Source organism: Saccoglossus kowalevskii, chromosome 12 (genome assembly GCF_978046115.1).
Source record: "Saccoglossus kowalevskii chromosome 12, keSacKowa6.1, whole genome shotgun sequence".
Lineage (NCBI taxonomy): Eukaryota > Metazoa > Hemichordata > Enteropneusta > Harrimaniidae > Saccoglossus > Saccoglossus kowalevskii.
The window spans coordinates 54,838-78,254 of record NC_140652.1 but is presented as its reverse complement, the minus strand read 5'-3'; the positions used below and the strand labels follow the sequence as shown (position 1 = coordinate 78,254).

At 37.1% G+C, this 23,417-nt stretch overlaps 1 protein-coding gene across 1 annotated transcript in view; it reads left to right on the top strand.

Moving 5' to 3' along the window:
• Positions 1–22,657, top strand: part of LOC102803800 (methylcrotonoyl-CoA carboxylase beta chain, mitochondrial-like) — a 217,961-nt gene extending 195,304 nt beyond the window's left edge. The window contains exons 14-15 of the mRNA XM_085506319.1: positions 19,871–19,956; positions 22,490–22,657. Of these exons, the coding sequence (XP_085362445.1) occupies positions 19,871–19,956; positions 22,490–22,607 (204 nt within the window). The 3' untranslated portion in view covers positions 22,608–22,657. The remainder of the gene's footprint in view (positions 1–19,870; positions 19,957–22,489) is intronic.
• The last annotated feature ends 760 nt before the right edge of the window (positions 22,658–23,417 follow it).

The following is a 23,417-nucleotide window of genomic DNA, read 5'->3' as shown; positions in this document are numbered from 1 at the left end:
TTCAAATAAATATTTAAAAAATGTTGATTATTTAAAAAATATCACATAACGGCTACAATAACAATCATAAATTCATTGCTTATAAAATACACATACTGTTGATTAATATTTATGTTACTATACATAATAATTCTTTTAATATACCTGTACTCGTTAATTTATCTTATATCTCCCACTACAAGTGTTTGTGTTTGAAGGTGACAATTATTTAATCAACCTGAAATAACAAAACATGGTATATTCTGATATGATTCCAAATACATGCAGCATTTTTAAACACCATGTATATTACTTGCGTTTATCTAATCCTAATAATTGTAATACCTAAGACAGCACATTATTGGTAGTTATATACTATAAAATAACACGATGAAAACACTGGCTGCACATATTACAGCATGCAATCCCTTGTACACACACAGTATGCCAACTACCATAGCTTGGTAGCCTATTATGAAAAGAATCTTATTATTAATTATGTAACCTAATAATCAAAATCGAGGCATGTAATCTCATTATTGACCTTGACATAATCTTGATCAATTGACCTGTTTGTGGCGGAGTTATGATGTACGATGGCATTAAACATGCAGGGTCTCACAGTCTGTAGAGTAAAGCAGACAACAATTTAATGTATTGCCATCCATTAGCTGACCTATGACCTGACCTGACCTGACCTTTGACCTATATTTTAGGCCAGATGCATTGTAGGCCTAAGACATGACCTAATAAACACACACATCAATGTTTAGTGATCATATCTTAATTATTTGTGAAGTTATACTGTAAGTAGTGCAGTGTCTCTTTTAACTCATCTGCATAAATACCAATCAAAAACGACCTGGAGCCCCGTGAACATACCCACTTTCAACACCCATAACATAACTTTGCTGCCAGCTTTTTACATTACAACAGGGCTTAAAATTTTCCCAAGATGACCCTCTAGGTGAAAATATTTTCAAACCTTTTAAGTACTGGGGGTGCAACGAAATCATATTTCTAGGCCACTTGTGGAAATTGGCTCCTTGACTAAATGATATCCCACCCTATGCTGTGATCTGCCCCACATATGTAATGATATCCCAACCTATGCTGTGATCTGCCCCACATACAATGTATATAATCATATCCCACCCTATGCTGTGATATGCCCTACATATGTAATGATATCTCCACCCTATGCTGTGATATGCCCTACATATGTAATGATATCCCACCCTATGCTGTGATCTGCCCCACATATGTAATGATATGCCAACCTATGCTGTGATCTGCCCCACATATGTAATGATATCTCAACCTATGCTGTGATCTGCCCAACATATAATGATATCCCAACCTATGCTGTGATCTGGCCCACATATGTACTGATATACCACCCTATGCTGTGATTTGCCCCACATATGTAATGATATCCTACCCTATGCTGTGATCTGCCCCACATACAATGTATATAATGATATCCCAACCTATGCTGTGATATGCCCCACATATGTAATGATATCCCAACCTGTGTTTTGATCTGCCCCACGTATGTAATGATGTCCCCGCTTTCGACTCAAACTTTTTTAATTTCGAATCCAAACTACAACCAAAATCAGCTCTCCCCGCGCTAATAAACTCCCTGTTTAAATCACCTCCCGCCCTCTACAAAACTCCCACCCTATGCTGTGATCTGCCCTACATATGTAATGATATTTCCAACCTATGCTGTGATCTGCCCTACATATGTAATGATATCCCACCCTCTGCTGTTATATGCCCTACATATGTAATGATATCCCATCCTATGCTGTGATATGCCCTACATATGTAATGATATGCACCCTATGCTGTGATCTGCCCCACATATGTAATGATATCCCAACCTATGCTTTGATATGCCCTACATATGTAATGATGCCCCACATATGTAATGATATCCCAACCTATGCTTTGATCTGCCCCACATATGTAATGATATCCCACCATATGCTGTGATATGCCCTACATATGTAATGATATCCCACCCTATGCTGTGATCTGCCCCACATATGTAATGATATCCCAACCTATGTTGTGATCTGCCCCACATATGTAATGACATCCTCACCATATGCTGTGATATGCCTATATATGTAATGATTTCCCACCCTATGCTGTGATCTGTCCCACATATGTAATGATATCCCAACCTATGCTGTGATCTGCCCCACATATGTAATGATATCCCACCCTATTCTGTGATATGCCCTACATATGTAATTAATATGCACCCTATGTTGTGATCTGCCCCACATATGTAATGATTTCCCACCCTATGCTGTGATCTGCCCCACATATGTAATGATATCCCAACCTATGCTGTGATCTGCCCCACATATGTAATGATATCCCAACCTATGCTGTGATCTGCCCCACATATGTAATGATATCCCACCCTATGCTGTGATCTGCCCCACATATGTAATGATATCTCACCCTATTCTGTGATATGCCCTACATATGTAATGATATCCCACCCTATGCTGTGATCTGCCCCACATATGTAATGATATCCCACCATATGCTGTGATATGCCCTACATATGTAATGATATCTCCACCCTATGCTGTGATATGCCCGACATATGTAATGATATCCCACCCTATGCTGTGATCTGCCCCACATATGTAATGATATCCCATCCTATGCTATGATATGCCCTACATATGTAATGATATCCCACCCTATGCTGTGATATGCCCTACATATGTAATGATATCCCACCCTATGCTGTGATATGCCCTACATATGTAATGATATGCACCCTATGCTGTGATCTGCCCCACATATGTAATGATATCCCACCCTATGCTGTGATCTGCTCCACATATGTAATGATATCCCACCCTATGCTGTGATATGCCCTACATATGTAATGATATGCACCCTATGCTGTGATCTGCCCCACATATGTAATGATATCCCAACCTATGCTTTGATACGCCCTACATATGTAATGATGCCCCACATATGTAATGATATCCCAACCTATGTTGTGATCTGCCCCACATATGTAATGATATCCCAACCTATGCTGTGATATGCCCTACATAAGTAATGATATCCCACCCTATGCTGTGATCTGCCCCACATACAATGTATATAATGATATCCCAACCTATGCTGTGATATGCCCCACATATGTAATGATGTCCCACCCTATGCTGTGATCTGCCCTACATATGTAATGATATGCACCCTATGATGTGATCCGCTGCACATATGTAATGATATCCCAACCTATGCTGTGATATGCCGACCTTGTAGTATTATCCCAATCACATACTGGCTTACAAAATGCCATAAATTCTCTTGAAACTTACTGTCAGAAATGGAAACTCAATATTAATATCTCTAAGTCAAAAATCATCATGTTTAGTAGGTCAAAAAAATCACAGGACAAACTAAAATTCTATGTTGATGGAAAGGAACTTGAAAATACAAAAACCTACACATACCTTGGCATTAAACTACACAAATCAGGTAAATTCATCGGAGCACAAGAAGACCTCAGAGCTAGAGCAATGAAGGCATGTTTCAAAATGAAACAAATGCTATTCTCAGAAAAACTAACTCCAATCAAAACATACTTAAAAATGTTCGATGCAATTGTAAAACCAATTATGCTTTACTGCAGTGAAATTTGGACGAGCGAGAACATCAATAAATCGCATCTAATGGCAAATCTGTCAACACCAATGGAAAAAGTACAAATACATTTCTGCAAATACCTTCTAAAAGTAAATAGCAAAGCAAGTAATTTGGCAAGCCTACTAGAGTTGGGAAGATATCCTCTCCTAGCATCAAGCTTAAAATATATGATCAAATATTGGATCAAAATTAATAATTCTAACCCAAATTCGCTAGTACATGAAGCTTACAATCTTGGGATACATCTTGATAAAAAAGGAAAAGACAACTGGGTAACAGACATAAAACAAATTTTAGAAAATTTAAATATGGGAAATATTTGGGAAAACCATAAATCTCTTGATGAAAAACAAATCACTGAAACAGTAACGCGCAAACTAGAACAATCCTTTGAAATACATAGTACAGAAACATTACACGATGACAATAAAGGTAAAAACCATAAAAACAAGTTACGAACCTATAGGAAAATTAAAACAGAATTTGCATATGAAAAATATCTCACCACAATCAAAAATCCAAATCATAGAGCAGCTATGACAAAACTCAGAATAAGTGCTCATACCCTTCAAATCGAAAGGGGCAGATATAATAACATTTTAGCGGAGGACCGAATTTGCCCAGTTTGTGACAAACAGGTAATTGAAAACGAAAAACATTTTCTTCTCAATTGTGATTTATACAAGAAGGAACGAGAAATCATGATCAAGAATATTAAATACAATATAAGCAACTTGGGGACGGATGACGAAAAACTTACAAATATACTAAAATTAAAAATGACAAAACAATCATTGAACTAGGAAAATTCATCCACACTTGTTTCAAATTACGACAAGAAAAAATCTTAAAATGCCAGTTGCCTCAACCAACCGCCAAATAATTTAATTTTATTTTTTATTTTCTATTGTCTTTGAATGTCTTGTGTTATTTTTTTTTTTTTTTTTTTGTTTTTTGTTTTTGTTTGCTATCTTTTTTGTATTACTTTATTGTATTTTCAACTAAGATCCCACTCCGGGATACGGTTTCAATAAAGATTATTATTATTATTATTATGTAATGATATCCCACCCTATGCTGTGATCTGCCCCACATATGTAATGATATCCCACCATATGCTGTGATATGCCCTACATATGTAATGATATCTCCACCCTATGCTGTGATATGCCCGACATATGTAATGATATCCCACCCCATGCTGTGATCTGCCCCACATATGTAATGATATCCCATCCTATGCTATGATATGCCCTACATATGTAATGATATCCCACCCTATGCTGTGATATGCCCTACATATGTAATGATATCCCATCCTATGCTGTGATCTGCCCCACATATGTAATGATATCCCACCATATGCTGTGATATGCCCTACATATGTAATGATATCTCCACCCTATGCTGTGATATGCCCGACATATGTAATGATATCCCACCCTATGCTGTGATCTGCCCCACATATGTAATGATATCCCATCCTATGCTATGATATGCCCTACATATGTAATGATATCCCACCCTATGCTGTGATATGCCCTACATATGTAATGATATCCCATCCTATGCTGTGATATGCCCTACATATGTAATGATATGCACCCTATGCTGTGATCTGCCCCACATATGTAATGATATCCCACCCTATGCTGTGATCTGCTCCACATATGTAATGATATCCCACCCTATGCTGTGATATGCCCTACATATGTAATGATATGCACCCTATGCTGTGATCTGCCCCACATATGTAATGATATCCCAACCTATGCTTTGATACGCCCTACATATGTAATGATGCCCCACATATGTAATGATATCCCAACCTATGTTGTGATCTGCCCCATATATGTAATGATATCCCAACCTATGCTGTGATCTGCCCAACATATATGATATCCCAACCTATGCTGTGATCTGCCCAACATATATCCCAACCTATGTTGTGATCTGCCCCACATATGTAATGACATCCTCACCATATGCTGTGATATGCCTACAAATGTAATGACATCCTAGATATGCTGTGATATGCCCCACATATGTAATGATATCCCAACCTATGCTGTGATCTGCCCCACATATGTAATGATATCCCATCCTATGCTATGATATGCCCTACATATGTAATGATATCCCACCCTATGCTGTGATATGCCCTACATATGTAATGATATCCCGCCCTATGCTGTGATCTGCTCCACATATGTAATGATATCCCACCCTATGCTGTGATATGCCCTACATATGTAATGATATGCACCCTATGCTGTGATCTGCCCCACATATGTAATGATATCCCAACCTATGCTTTGATACGCCCTACATATGTAATGATGCCCCACATATGTAATGATATCCCAACCTATGTTGTGATCTGCCCCACATATGTAATGATATCCCAACCTATGCTGTGATCTGCCCAACATATATGATATCCCAACCTATGCTGTGATCTGCCCAACATATATGATATCCCAACCTATGCTGTGATCTGCCCCACATATGTAATGATATGCACCCTATGATGTGATCTGTCCCACATATGTAATGATATCCCCACCCTATGCTGTGATCTGCCCAACATATGTAATGATATGCACCCTATGTTGTGATCTGCCCCACATATGTAATAATATCTCAATCTATGTTGTGATCTGCCCACATATATAATGATATCCCACCCTATGCTGTGATCTGCCCCACATACAATGTATATAATGATATCCCAACCTATGCTGTGATATGCCCCACATAAGTAATGATATCCCAACCTATGTTGTGATCTGCCCACGTATGTAATGATATCCCACCCTATGCTGTGATCTGCCCTACATATGTAATGATATCCCACCCTATGCTGTGATCTGCCCTACATATGTAATGATATTCCCAACCTATGCTGTGATCTGCCCTCACATATGTAATATCCCACCCTATGCTGTGATATTCCCTACATATGTAATTATATCCCGCCCTTTGCAGTGATATGCCCTACATATGTAATGATATGCACCCTATGCTGTGATCTGCCCCACATATGTAATGATATCCCAACCTATGCTTTGATATGCCCTACATATGTAATGATATCCCACCCTATGCTGTGATCTGCCCCACATATGTAATGATATCCCAACCTATGCTTTGATCTGCCCCACATATGTAATGATATCCCAATATATGCTGTGATCTACCCCACATACAATGTATATAATGATATCCCACCCTATGCTGTGATATGCCCTACATATTTAATGATATCTCCACCTATGCTGTGATATGCCCTACATATGTAATGATATCCCACCCTATGCTGTGATCTGCCCCACATATTTAATGATATCCCAACCTATGCTGTGATCTGCCCCACATATGTAATGATATACTACCCAATGCTGTGATCTGCCACACATACAATGTATATAATGATATCCCAACCTATGCTGTGATATGCCCTACACATATAATGATATCCCACCCTATGCTGCGATATGCCCTACATATGTAATGATATCCCATCCTATGCTGTGATATGCCCTACATATGTAATGATATCCCACCCTATGCTGTGATATGCCCTATATATGTAATGATATCCCGCCCTATGCTGTGATCTGCTCCACATATGTAATGATATCCCACACTATGCTGTGATCTGCCCCACATATGTAATGATATCCCAGCCTATGCTGTGATCTGCCCCACATATGTAATGATATCCCACCCTATGCTGTGATATGCCCTACATATGTAATGATATCCCACCCTATGCTGTGATATGCCCTACATATGTAATGATATGCACCCTATGCTGTGATCTGCCCCACATATGTAATGATATCCCAACCTATGCTTTGATCTGCCCCACATATGTAATTAGTCGAGGAGCTGACACCAGCTCAAAATGACTTCGTTGCACCCCCAGTACTTAAAAGGTTTGACACTTATTTTGAATAGAGGAGTACCTAAGGAACATTTTAAGCCCTGTTGTACTTCAAAAAGCTGGTAGCAAAGTCTTGTAATGAGCCTTTGAAGTTGGCATGGTAACAGCGCCCCAAACCACTAATTATTGTATAGTATAGTAACATCGGCAAACGATATTTGGGATTGTTCATCTGAAAACTCTGTAGTGAACTGTTATGGGATGACCACATCAGGTACATATATTTGTTATCCTATAATTAGTCAGAATATTTAGTCAAAGGTCAAGGTCAATGTCAATGTCATGAACTGGCATTGTAAAACGACAAATTGCTCTGTTCAAACTGGTAATTTTAAATTAATGAGCCATTTAAATAAATAGTAAAGATGTATATTTGCTTCTATACATGTTGTACTATTTATAAATCATTACATTCCTTAAAACTAAATCAGTTAAAGCTATGTAAAACCACAAAACGTTGATTTGTTGTGTCTCTCTAATGAGTAAAGTTATATATATGTATAAGCAAAAGAAGCGCATGTACGTTTTGTATCTTCTATTACGAAACTCTCCATTCTGTTATCTACTATTACATGAAACTTATGAAATGCATGAAACATTTTCTTTTGTACACGCGTTTACTAATTTATCAGTGACTGATGGTTTAATTTTAATTCACTTAAACGGTAGTGATTGGTTCGACGTAAGTGGCAAAGGCAAAGAATATAATGTAGCCAAATATCATAAATTTTGATACTAGGGCTATCCACTTATGCACAATTGGGCAGTATCAAATAATTGGATGTCCCTGAAAAAAATTCATGAACATTAACGTTACGTAGCTATCACAATACTCAAGACATTCTATTGGCTATTTTAAAGTCATAAAAGCTTACATTCAGGACGTTCATACAGTTGTAGCTTAAAAAGTTATATTATAACATGAAAACAGTAACAATTATGGAAATAATTGAAGTACATTTTGTTTTGTAAACTTGTATAACGCTAAATATAATACAGAATACAAAGAAGGATAACGCATTTGTCTTCTTTGTGAGTTGTACACTATACAGATATGATGAATGTAAATATTATGGCTATAATAATATAAAAGTCGAATTACATGCGAAATAATAAAGAATTTCAGTGAACGAATCTAATTATTGTAGCAGCATAGAATGAAGTTAACCATAATTGATAGTTGAATAACATCTGGTGGTAATATGTATTAACCACATCAAACCCCAAAATAGACATTAACATATGGGATTTACTGTATTGCATTAGCATCAGTTATCTTCATCAGAATCATCCTCATACACAGTTGTTTTGATATTTTGACACAATTCTCCTGCCATACAGAAACAAGCCTCAGTACAAAGTAGATTATTTGCTCTGCATTGACAGAGGTCGATCCTTCTGCAGGCTGACTTTTTGCATTTGCATGACGTGAGTTCAAGTAATCCACTTGGAGCTGGTTCTTTTGACATGAGCATTGGGTTGATATTTCCACCAACTGAGCACCAACCATGCCCATCTGGAGATGGAAGGTTCTGAACTGCTTTCAATGACTGTTTCCACACCAACGCCTGGTAGTTTGCCCTTTGAATGTGGTGCTTAAGGCTATTTGATGTAGGCGGCAAGTTTTCATTTCTTTGTCGCTTTTGACAAAATAACCAGTAACGAGTTTCATCAGCAGTATTACCAACATTCTGTGTAGAATACATTGCACACACGACTTTTTCAATCGCCGAAATATGATCCAAACATATTTCTGTGTTTTCGCCCAGTTGAGCAATACTCTCTTGGTATATCACTGACTTCTTAACAACTTGCAGAGCCTTCTTTTTGCCTATACCCAATAGTGCACTAGTGCTATCACACCCTGTAAGGGAATGGAATCCTGGGAGAGAAGAGCACAGTTTTGGACCAAATCTTTCTGTGACTGAATGTATTGGTATGAATCTCTTTTTATCTTTCACACCTGTGGAAAACCATAACTCTGGACAACTAAGTGACCTCTTTGCGTATACACTCGGCACAGCAACATCTGTATCAGGTGATTGTATGACAACTCTTGAGTATGTGTTGGAAGCATGTGCTGCATGAAGGACAAGGCGTGTGTCAGCCTCCTCATGGTCAGATCTTAGAACATCAATGGGCTGTACTAGATTAGATGATATGGCCACAGCATCCATTCCATTCTTAAATCCACCAGCGAGAATGACAGTTTTACCTGCAGTCAACATTTCTGGACCAATATGACACCATGTTTCACATAAATATGCAGTTAGGTTAGTTTTGTTGACAGGATTGCTGATATACTTGCTCCATTGTCTAGGTATAGGTGTGTTAGGACCAGAAATATTGACTTCCAGAGCAGTTGATGACCCTCTCTTAACACGTTCTGCTGCTTTTATAGAATCTTTTCTGTCATATCGGTCAAAAACCACATCTACTCTGGTGCAGAGATCTTTAGACAGTGGTGCTGTGAATATATCCCAGTACTTTTTGGCCAAGTTTCCAAATGTAGTTGTACCTCCTGATTTGGTCATTTGCACTGTAGCCATCCCATCGATTATATATGCTGTCAATATTGATCTGTCTGAACTAGGCAGTTTTGGTTTAACTTCAACTTCCTTCTCAAGTTCAGCCAACAAAGTGCTCTTATTATTTTTTCTTAGAGTTCCATCCGAATGTGCCAGTGCAAAAGGAACTGCAGATAGTTCATATGACAGTACCTCTTTCAGATCAACATCCCGGGTTGTTGCTGCAATTATCAGTCTTCCAAACAATTCTCTATCAGCAATCACATTCTTAACTTTCTCATCTTTTGTATTCACTGCTTTCTTTTGTACTAGATTTGCAAATGTTCTTAATTTCAAATGTGGTAATGAATCCCAGAAGCTTTTCACCTGTGAATTGAGCCGTTCTTGAATGAACTTATTCATATGCTCTTTACCAATTTCCTCAGCATACAGCATATTTGGTCTCATTTCTGGTGGTACCACAACTCCTGTGGCAATGTTAACAAGTGGTAAGCACTCGCTATCTCCCACAAGTGTGAATGGATTTATCATCATCTCTGATGCGAATACTGTCAGAAGCTTCTGCACATCACTTTCATCTCTCGTCAAACGCTGTCTTCCTAATTCCTTGTGCACATCAATAGATTCATTCATCTGCAGACCACACATGTCTTTTGTTGCAGTTGTTATGGCTGCCCTCTCGTGACTGGTGAGAAACCATCTTTCTAAGGCCCCTGGCTTTTGAGTAATCCCGATTATCCCACCACGTTTCTTGGAATCCAGGTTGACAGACTGTTCCAGGGCCATATCTGTCCAAACCTGACTGAAAGGTGTATTCGAGCGACTAACAGGGTGATTTCCCTTCATGAACTCTTGATATACCTGGGGGTGAGTGTCTGGGTGTTGATTCATGTCAGCAAGATATATGGGCAACCATCTTGAATAATTGGTTCTATCCATGCAGTAGAAAAAAGGCACCATTCCAGCAGTAGCAGACAAGTGTAGCTTCCAGTCTCCAGTTCTCTCAGCACGAATAAACAAAAGCAATAGTTGAACCATGTCAATATAAGAGTTCCAGAAAGCAAAGAGATTTGACTTTGACACTGCTTCTGATTTGAAAGACGTGAAATTGTGTTGAATGTCACGTAGATCTCTGCACAACTCTTCAAATTCCTCAACTATTTCACCTTTCTTTACAGCTTGATCTCTGAATATTTCAATCTTTCTGTCTAAACTTCCCACTCTTGTCATATCTATCTGGTGTTCAGGTGCCATGTTCAGCTGCCATTGGGAAAATGACTTCCACTGTAAACGCAGCATGGTTTCCATCACTAGTTTATGAGCTCTAACACCACGATTGTAGGATTTACCATTTAGTAGAGAAGATGCTGTGTTAGCGCCATATGTGTTAGATTCTATGAGAAGATCTTCTAGGCCTGAGTCTGCAAAGCGTTTCCCTATAACAGCCAAGTAGTTGAGAGCTATATGGAAACCACCCATTCTGATCACAGTATCATTAAACTCTTCTCCATGTCTCCACTGCAGTTCCTTTGCTTTTACATAAATTGCCAAGTCGAATGTGATTACTGAATCTGCCTGTCCCAGCACCTTCATCATTTTCTGAACTTGCTTCATGACTGTATACACAACACTAAATTCAGTTGGAGAACCTGCAATCATAGGGCAGTAACCAATCTCTGTGGTTGGTGGTTTATTACATTGAAGTACTTGTGCATTAAAGGAACTCCAGCTAGATACTACTTGTCTCTCTGGATTAGACATAGGGTTGATATCCACTTCAAACAACTTAGTAGGACACATGCGGAGAATTGCCCATGTCAGATCCATGGATGATGGACTTTCTTCCAGGTCTTTGTTACGTTGGTACCATTTAACATTGATGGTGTTGAAGAGGTCTGTGACAGTTGGTCTCTTACCAAATACTCCACACTCCAGAATATTATTTAATTAAGGCTTTTCTTCTGACAGTATGATCTGCATGTACAACTCTGAATGGCTTTGGACCAAACTGCCCCCTTTGGTACACAACCATTGTAGTAGAGTGGGTGGTTTGCTTGCCATCTAAAGTTTCTTCAATGATATCGTTGTTATCTGCGGCCATTTGGACAAATGCATTAGGAACAATATTGGTAGGAATAACAACACCAGTATTCTCTGCCTGGGCTAAAACTTCAAGTGCCAAGCTTGTGTCAACCACCTCAATATCATCATAAGACACACAATGTCCCATGCGGTTCAAGATGATAACAGCTTGTTTTGACCCAGTCAGGTGCCTCACAGTCATGGCTAAACTGATATGTTTAGGCATTTTCTTCCTTCCATGCGTTGCACAGTGTACAATATCTTGGCTAATCATGATATGTCGCTCGTCTACTTCATTTTGACAACATGAACTACGATTACCAAACCCATCAGTCTCTACATCTTTCTTTGTAATCAGCCATCTCAAAAACCAGTAAAGGCTTTGCGGAATTATTTCTTTAGCTCTTCTATTCGAGAGGTCCTCAATGTCGACTGGATTGGTATTAATTCCATTGCAATCTGTCAAATCACCCTTGATAATTTGTGCAGCATGATAAAGCAACTGTATTGGGCTTTCTGCATTCCTAGGTGTGGTTCTTTCACAGTTGGACATATCCATGGACTTACTTGAGCAAGTAGTAGCTGCGGCATTAATTACATCCTGCAGTGATATATCACTGGAGTAAACTAGTTGTGGCTTGTTTGGGTTTGCTTGCTGATGAAAAACTACTGAATTCTGAAAATGGTTCTGTAGTCTTTTCTTCAATCGACTAGAGCGATAATCTGATTCAATTCCATTCTTTTCTAGATAGGATTTAAAGCGAGTTAACAAATAAGTCATGGTATAAGCCCTCCCACTAATAATACCTGGTTGTATCTCTGATACGAATTCATGGAAAGCCTGTGAATATAAATCTTCATCTACTGGTTCTTTGTATGACTTACAACTCACATTACGTTTTGCTACATACTGGGCCCTGCATAAATGGTGGTATTTAGCCTCAGCAGCTATCAGATCAACATCACGAATTTTAGTAAGCATATCTGCATCACCAGATTCTTTAGCAGCTTGTTTTATAGCATCACATGCAGAAAATGTGGTTATAGATATTAATTTTTTTACTTTTCTGTTGTATCTCTTTTGGCAGAACATGCACATTGACCAATCCATTGCACACGATTGAGACCGCACTGACCTAGAACTAGTACTTGAAAGTAAATCTCCCTGTTCTGGATTGTGACCCTCAATAACATTAGGAGCCAGGCTTAATTGCCTTGTTTTTGAATGTTTAATATTATGTGCACTTGTGTATTTAGCATAACAGTTTCTGTGCCACACAATGTTTTGTTCAGCAAGTCTATCAAAATCCGGATCCAATCTTTCATGAACTTCATCTCTTCTTTGTTGGACAGCCTCTTTAAACTTTGCAACACCATTCTCTGTAGCCTTGCTTACAGTTTCTCTGCTATCTTCCTGACATATGACACATTTGCTGTAGTCAGTGGTCTTGATTCGTTTTGAAGGAAGAAGAGCAAGAAAGCTGTCATCATCACTGCTGTCAACATCCATTGTACCTAAAAATACTACCTTGGGTTGATATTCATATATACTTTTTATAAATATATGTAACAATTTCCTTTAAGAACATGACAATACTTCAAATAAATAAATAAATAAATAAATAAATAAATAAATAAGTAAATAAGTAAAGAAATAAGTAAAGAAATTAAGAAATTAAGAAAGAAATAAAGAAATAAATATTTATTTATGTATTGAATATTCAAATAAATATTTAAAAAATGTTGATTATTTAAAAAATATCACATAACGGCTACAATAACAATCATAAATTCATTGCTTATAAAATACACATACTGTTGATTAATATTTATGTTACTATACATAATAATTCTTTTAATATACCTGTACTCGTTAATTTATCTTATATCTCCCACTACAAGTGTTTGTGTTTGAAGGTGACAATTATTTAATCAACCTGAAATAACAAAACATGGTATATTCTGATATGATTCCAAATACATGCAGCATTTTTAAACACCATGTATATTACTTGCGTTTATCTAATCCTAATAATTGTAATACCTAAGACAGCACATTATTGGTAGTTATATACTATAAAATAACACGATGAAAACACTGGCTGCACATATTACAGCATGCAATCCCTTGTACACACACAGTATGCCAACTACCATAGCTTGGTAGCCTATTATGAAAAGAATCTTATTATTAATTATGTAACCTAATAATCAAAATCGAGGCATGTAATCTCATTATTGACCTTGACATAATCTTGATCTATTGACCTGTTTGTGGCGGAGTTATGATGTACGATGGCATTAAACATGCAGGGTCTCACAGTCTGTAGAGTAAAGCAGACAACAATTTAATGTATTGCCATCCATTAGCTGACCTATGACCTGACCTGACCTGACCTTTGACCTATATTTTAGGCCAGATGCATTGTAGGCCTAAGACATGACCTAATAAACACACACATCAATGTTTAGTGATCATATCTTAATTATTTGTGAAGTTATACTATATATAATAAATAAGTAAGTAAATAAATAAGTAAAGAAATTAAGAAATTAAGAAAGAAATAAAGAAATAAATATTTATTTATGTATTGAATATTCAAATAAATATTTAAAAAATGTTGATTATTTAAAAAATATCACATAACGGCTACAATAACAATCATAAATTCATTGCTTATAAAATACACATACTGTTGATTAATATTTATGTTACTATACATAATAATTCTTTTAATATACCTGTACTCGTTAATTTATCTTATATCTCCCACTACAAGTGTTTGTGTTTGAAGGTGACAATTATTTAATCAACCTGAAATAACAAAACATGGTATATTCTGATATGATTCCAAATACATGCAGCATTTTTAAACACCATGTATATTACTTGCGTTTATCTAATCCTAATAATTGTAATACCTAAGACAGCACATTATTGGTAGTTATATACTATAAAATAACACGATGAAAACACTGGCTGCACATATTACAGCATGCAATCCCTTGTACACACACAGTATGCCAACTACCATAGCTTGGTAGCCTATTATGAAAAGAATCTTATTATTAATTATGTAACCTAATAATCAAAATCGAGGCATGTAATCTCATTATTGACCTTGACATAATCTTGATCAATTGACCTGTTTGTGGCGGAGTTATGATGTACGATGGCATTAAACATGCAGGGTCTCACAGTCTGTAGAGTAAAGCAGACAACAATTTAATGTATTGCCATCCATTAGCTGACCTATGACCTGACCTGACCTGACCTTTGACCTATATTTTAGGCCAGATGCATTGTAGGCCTAAGACATGACCTAATAAACACACACATCAATGTTTAGTGATCATATCTTAATTATTTGTGAAGTTATACTGTAAGTAGTGCAGTGTCTCTTTTAACTCATCTGCATAAATACCAATCAAAAACGACCTGGAGCCCCGTGAACATACCCACTTTCAACACCCATAACATAACTTTGCTGCCAGCTTTTTACATTACAACAGGGCTTAAAATTTTCCCAAGATGACCCTCTAGGTGAAAATATTTTCAAACCTTTTAAGTACTGGGGGTGCAACGAAATCATATTTCTAGGCCACTTGTGGAAATTGGCTCCTTGACTAAATGATATCCCACCCTATGCTGTGATCTGCCCCACATATGTAATGATATCCCAACCTATGCTGTGATCTGCCCCACATACAATGTATATAATCATATCCCACCCTATGCTGTGATATGCCCTACATATGTAATGATATCTCCACCCTATGCTGTGATATGCCCTACATATGTAATGATATCCCACCCTATGCTGTGATCTGCCCCACATATGTAATGATATGCCAACCTATGCTGTGATCTGCCCCACATATGTAATGATATCTCAACCTATGCTGTGATCTGCCCAACATATAATGATATCCCAACCTATGCTGTGATCTGGCCCACATATGTACTGATATACCACCCTATGCTGTGATTTGCCCCACATATGTAATGATATCCTACCCTATGCTGTGATCTGCCCCACATACAATGTATATAATGATATCCCAACCTATGCTGTGATATGCCCCACATATGTAATGATATCCCAACCTGTGTTTTGATCTGCCCCACGTATGTAATGATGTCCCCGCTTTCGACTCAAACTTTTTTAATTTCGAATCCAAACTACAACCAAAATCAGCTCTCCCCGCGCTAATAAACTCCCTGTTTAAATCACCTCCCGCCCTCTACAAAACTCCCACCCTATGCTGTGATCTGCCCTACATATGTAATGATATTTCCAACCTATGCTGTGATCTGCCCTACATATGTAATGATATCCCACCCTCTGCTGTTATATGCCCTACATATGTAATGATATCCCATCCTATGCTGTGATATGCCCTACATATGTAATGATATGCACCCTATGCTGTGATCCGCCGCACATATGTAATGATATCCCAACCTATGCTGTGATATGCCCTCCATATGTAATGATATCCCACCCAATGCTGTGATCTGCCCCCATATGTAATGATATCCCAACCTATGTTGTGATCTGCCCCACATATGTAATGATATCCTCACCATATGCTGTGATATGCCTACATTTGTAATGACATCCTAACCTATGCTGTGATATGCCCCACATATATAATGATATCCTAACCTATGCTGTGACTTGCCCCACATATGTAATGATATGCACCCTATGATGTGATCTGCCCAACATATGTAATGATATGCACCCTATGATGTGATATGCCCTATATATGTAATGATATCTCCACCATATGCTGTGATATGCCCTACATATGTAATGATATGCACCCTATGCTGTGATATGCCCTACATATGTAATGATATCCCTCCCTATGCTGTGATATGCCCTACATATGTAATGATATCCCTCCCTATGCTTTGATCTGCCCCACATATGTAATGATATCCCAACCTATGTTGTGATCTGCCCCACATATGTAATGATATCCCAACCTATGCTGTGATCTGCCCAACATATATAATGATATCCCAACCTATGCTGTGATCTGCCCCACATAAGTAATGATATACCACCCTATGCTGTGATTTGCCCCACATATGTAATGATATCCCACCCTATGCTGTGATCTGCCCCACATACAATGTATATAATGATATCCCACCCTATGGCTGCTGTGATCTGCCCCACATATGTAATGATATCCCAACCTATACTGTGATCTGCCCCACGTATGTAATGATATCCCACCCTATGCTGTGATATGCCCTACATATATTATGATATCCCACCCTATGCTGTGATCTGCCTCACATATGTAATGATATCCCAACCTATGCTGTGATATGCCCTACATATGTAATGATGCCCCACATATGTAATGATATCCCCACCCTATGCTGTTATATGCCCTACATGTGTAATGATATCCCAACCTTATGCTGTGATCTGCCCTACATATGTAATGATATCCCACCCTATGCTGTGATATGCCCTACATATGTAATATCCCACCCTATGCTGTGATCTGCCCCACATATGTAATGATATGCACCCTATGATGTGATCTGCCCCACATATGTAATGATATCCCACCCTATGCTGTGATCTGCCCTACTTATGTAATGATATCCCACCCTATGCTGTGATTTGCCCTACATATGTAATGATATTCCACCCTATGCTGTGATCTGCCCCACATATGTAATGATATGCACCCTGTGATGTGATCTGCCCTACATATGTAATGATATCCCCACCCTATGCTGTGATCTGCCCAACATATGTAATGATATCCCAACCTATGATGTGATCTGCCCCACATATGTAATGATATCCGAACCTATGCTGTGATCTGCCCCACATATGTAATGATATCCCAACCTACATTTTGTATGTTGTGATCTGCCCCACATATGTAATGATATCTCAACCTATGTTGTGATCTGCCCACATATATAATGATATCCCACCCTATCCTGTGATCTGCCCCACATACAATGTATATAATGATATCCCAACCTATGCTGTGATATGCCCCACATAAGTAATGATATCCCAACCTATGTTGTGATCTGCCCCACGTATGTAATGATATCCCACCCTATGCTGTGATCTGCCCTACATATGTAATGATATTCCCAACCTATGCTGTGATCTGCCCTCACATATGTAATGATATCCCACCCTATGCTGTGATATTCCCTACATATGTAATGATATCCCACTCTATGCTGTGATCTGCCCACATATGCAATGATATCCCAACCTATCCTGTGATCTGCCCTACATATGTAATGATATCCCACCCTATGCTGTGATCTGCCCTACATATGTAATGATATCCCACCCTATGCTGTGATCTGCCCCACATATGTAATGATATCCCACCCTATGCTGTGATCTGCCCCACATATGTAATGATATCCCACCCTATGCTGTGATCTGCCCCACATATGTACTGATCACAAACATTTTTTGGGGACTTTTAGCGACTATTTTCATTGAAAAATCCAACTCACAGACTTTCAACGCCATCAGTAGGGCCACCCAAGACGAAAGAAAGTACTGCAAAAACTAATCTAAAATTTGATACACCTGAAATTTCATTACAATATCACCCAGTGTCAGGCTATTAACCAGGAATTTGCAACTGCCAGTTCAAAACCATTCAACTTCATGAAAATGTAGATGGTTTTGGATATATTTTGGTAAAATTATCAAAGAACAATAGGAAAAAACAGAAAAATGGAAGAAAGTTGCCAGTCCAAAATCAAAGTAATGGTGGCTGGCTAACACCCTGCCCAGTGTCAATTTTCAAATACATTTTTATTGGTAACGAAAGTATATTCTTAACAAAGTTTCAAATAAAAATGAACACAACTGCATTGCGTAGTAAAATATGATCACAGTTGCATAATCCGGTCATGCTGCGTTTCACAATTGTTGATTTTTACTCAGTAGTGATTATAATAACGTACAAAAAATAAATTTGTTGAATTGTTATGAAATGCAAATAAAATGCAACTTAGTTTCATCGTAAGCAAATTATTCCGGTCGCATATAAACGCTCAATGCTGTAGGGTATCCGCCATGTTTCTTTTGCATGAATTGACCCAATAGGTCAAATCGCTAATTAAACTATCAAAATGCTGGATGATGCCAATGTGTTCAAATTACCATAGCTGAAGAGATTTGTCGTTGCTGTAGTTCGATCTTTTATGCAAAATCATACAATTTTTTGTTAACAGCATGTAATATCAGATTGTTTAATTTTAAATAAAAAATGGCATTTTAAGGGTATTCATTTTTACTCTGTAACCATATATTTAAAAATAAGCTATTAAGGACATTAAACAATACAAAATTCATAATATTTGATTATGATGTATATTGACTGGCCTATGAGTGGAGAACTTGATAACATTTGCTCACTTCTTATATAAGAATTAATGGAGGAGCAAGAAATATACTTATAATCACAAATGTAGTTAATGTCTAATCTTATATTTTAGATTAAACACATATTGTGTGATGTTATTTAAATTAAAATTAATTTTCCTCTCATTCAATCACAATCATGTATCACACAGTGATACACTCGTATAATATTTACTTTCTATACTGTTTCACAGTGGACTGCAAAAGATGCTGAAGCCATCCAGCAACCAATATTAGAAAAATATGAGCGTGAAGGTCATCCATATTATTCCAGTGCAAGGTAATAACTTACAGTTGATATGTGGTTTTAGCGAACTGTAGATATATGGTGTTAGTCCCTATTTAAGCGAAGATCTGATCCCACATACTAGGCACTCCCATTGTACCCGGCCTACAAACTAAGTTCACTGTGTTTATTTGCACCTCTATGGTATGACATACAATAATTTGTTGGTGTGCTCGAAAACATTTATTGCGGTGACCTTCAAATCCAAGATGGCGTCCAAGATGGCGACCAAGCCTGTACAACCTAATATAGCTGATTCCATTTGTGAAAGTGGTTAAATATATGTTTTTGTGAACGAAATAGTTCAAGAACTAACATTCTATGATGATAAAAGTATTGTTTCTTATCAAACTGTAAGATATTCACCCACATTTGATGCAAACCACGTTTTATGTATATAACTGATGATCCATTTGCTTGTACCATGGCACTTATTCAGCAGCTGAAAGTGAATCGCAATTCCACATTTGGTGACTCGGCAGGAACTGTGCTAAGGTTGATAATGAGACAGGTTCCCACGAGATGTACAGCATATGTACATTGGGTGACTGACACATATCCAGAAATATCAATAAAAAATCCTGAACGAGAAAATCGAACTCAATCAGCACACAGTCCCTCAAAGGACTGTGATCAGCAGAAGGCGTTGTCACCGTAATTGCAATGCACACCAACAAGTGGACAAACAGTTTAAAAAGGCCCTTCGAGATTTTTAAAGAGTCATTGGCACATTTTGGCTTATTGTAATCGAAAAAACAAAACAAAACGGGGATAACATATAATGAAAATTAAACTGTAATCAGTGGAAATGGGTTTTATACGTACAATATTTACAAAATATTTGCCAAAAATAACAATATTTAATACATAAATGGTTCGTTTCGCTGATTACAGGTAATTAAAAATACGTAATCAGCGAAACAAATGTTTTACAAGTACAATATTTACAACTATCGGTCGAAACCTGACCTGTATATTCACTTTTCAGTAGTGTATACTAGTATAACGACATAAAACATTTGCCGAAAATAACAATATTTATCAGTAAATGGTTCATTTCGCTGATTACAGATAATCAAAAAATAAGGGTCTTACACATACAATATTTACAACTGTCGGTCGAAACTTGACCAGTACATTCACCTTTCAGTAGTGTAAACAAAAAATAAAGGAGAATGAGATGATTTTTAAATTAACAGTAATAGTACCAAAAGTCGTATTAATTTGCATATACTATAGTTACTATTCAGATCGTGTGTGTTACTTTGATATGTTAGTGTATGTGTGTCACACACAATTATTATAAATATTCGTAACCAGTAATGATAGCTTTAATTTCCCATTGTATACTTTATATTGGACATTTCAAAATAAAAGTCACTCAAACTTTCAATTGCAAATTGTTATTTTCTATCTGTACAACTGTTTGTCCTCATGGTTTGGTGTGGTTCTTTGTCTAGTAAACTTGTTTTGACATTTTTCGTCGACATGACTGGAACATCAGGGCGGGTTTGACATGCCCGCAGCAGATGCCTACCCTTCACGTGCACCTGGCCTGACTCCCTTATGGGGGTTTATGATGTTCCGATTCCATCGATTTTGTCAGTATATTTTTCTTGACTACTGATTGTTTAAGAAAGACTCATTGGTACTTCTATAATTACTAAAGTCGTCAGGTCCACGAGACGAACAATTCACTAAAATGCGAGTGTGGACTTGGTTAGCATGGATATATTGCTATCAACTATTGATATCAACTTGGAATGCAAATATGTGGATTATTTAGTCAATAAAACATCTGTATAGCCATCTTAACTAACATTCTAGCATAAGTATTTAACCAGATATGTGTACATTTACCATTCAGTAACCATATTGGACGCCATCTTGAATTTGAAGGTGACTGCAATGATTTTTTTTCAGCACACCAAAAAAATATTGTTTCTCATAAGACATAAAAGCAAAATAATATAATGAACATAGTTTGTAGGGTGGGTACAATGTGACCTGAGATCCAGGCAAGCTATGGGAATCAGACCTTCGCTTAATTTCAAGGACTACCGTAAAATCTGTATTAGAAGCCGCATCCCTAATAGAAGTCGCACCCATACTTTTTGAACAATTGAGAACCAAAAATTCATCATTTCTCATATGTGTAGATGCTCTAATAGAAGCCGCATCCTCTCTGTTGCATTGTAACATTTTAATAGAAGCCGCGGCTTTTAATACAGATTTTACAGTATTAATTTGGGATCTGTCAGCCTGTTAGGTCCAGGGCCATTTCTCAGACATGCTTTGACAGATCACATTCACATTCAAAATTAACACACACGCACACTGTGTATGAGGACTTGCATATGCACATCTGTTTTAATTCTTTTTTTGGCAAAAACCATTGAGTGACAGGCCTATTTTTAGGGTTAGATTCAAAATCAAGCATTTCTGATCAGAGCAACCTATTCACTTAAGATAAGCATTAGTAAAGTTCAAAACTACTATTACTCTATTGAATTTGTTTTTCTTCTAGGTTATGGGATGATGGTGTAATAGATCCACTTGATACTAGACTTGTGCTTGGTTTAAGTCTCAGTGCTGCCTTGAATGCTCCTGTAGAAAAAACTAAATTTGGTGTTTTCAGAATGTAAAAACTATAATGCTTGTATCAATCTATTAAAGTGACTATCTATTTAATAAAGTTATATTGTTGGCATGATTTTGTTTGAATCTGTTTAAGTTAAGGTTGTATTATATAAATATCTTATTCAAAACCTTATTACTATATACCGGTATATATTGTTTAGAAGCTTTGTCAAAATAGTTAAGCCTATGTTTTCCAGTTAGAATTTCTGGCTGAAATTTACGGTCCATGTAAATATGCCCTAATTAATTTAAGAACCTGGCTTTTAAATGGTTACATTTTGTACATATCTAAATTATTCCAGCCCAGTAATTCACAACTATTTAACACCTTTGACGGGGCCATTATTTTTGTGACAAAACAGTTTCAAACTGAAATGTGTATACTGAGGTTGTAGGTTTGACAGGCTAACTATTAAACATAAAGGATTTGTTCTAATATTACAACAAAAGTCTTGCTACTACAGAACTTAATCATGTTGCTAAGAAAATAATTCCCTACCAATAGGTGCAAATTAGTGAAAAAACCTTGTGCCAATGTTAGATAAATTAACCAATCAAGAGATAATACATTGTTGAACATTACTCTTCAGAAGAATTCACTGGCTGTTTACAAATAAGCATTCACTGGCTGTTTACAAATAACCATTCATTGGCTGTTTACAAATAAGCATTCACTGGCTGTTTACAAATAAACATTCACTGGCTGTTTACAAATAAGCATCATCTGATTAGTCACATTGAAGTCTCTAAAGGCAAACATTATGCATACTTCGTAGATTAGTTGTGTTCACATGACAGCATTTATTGTAGTGATG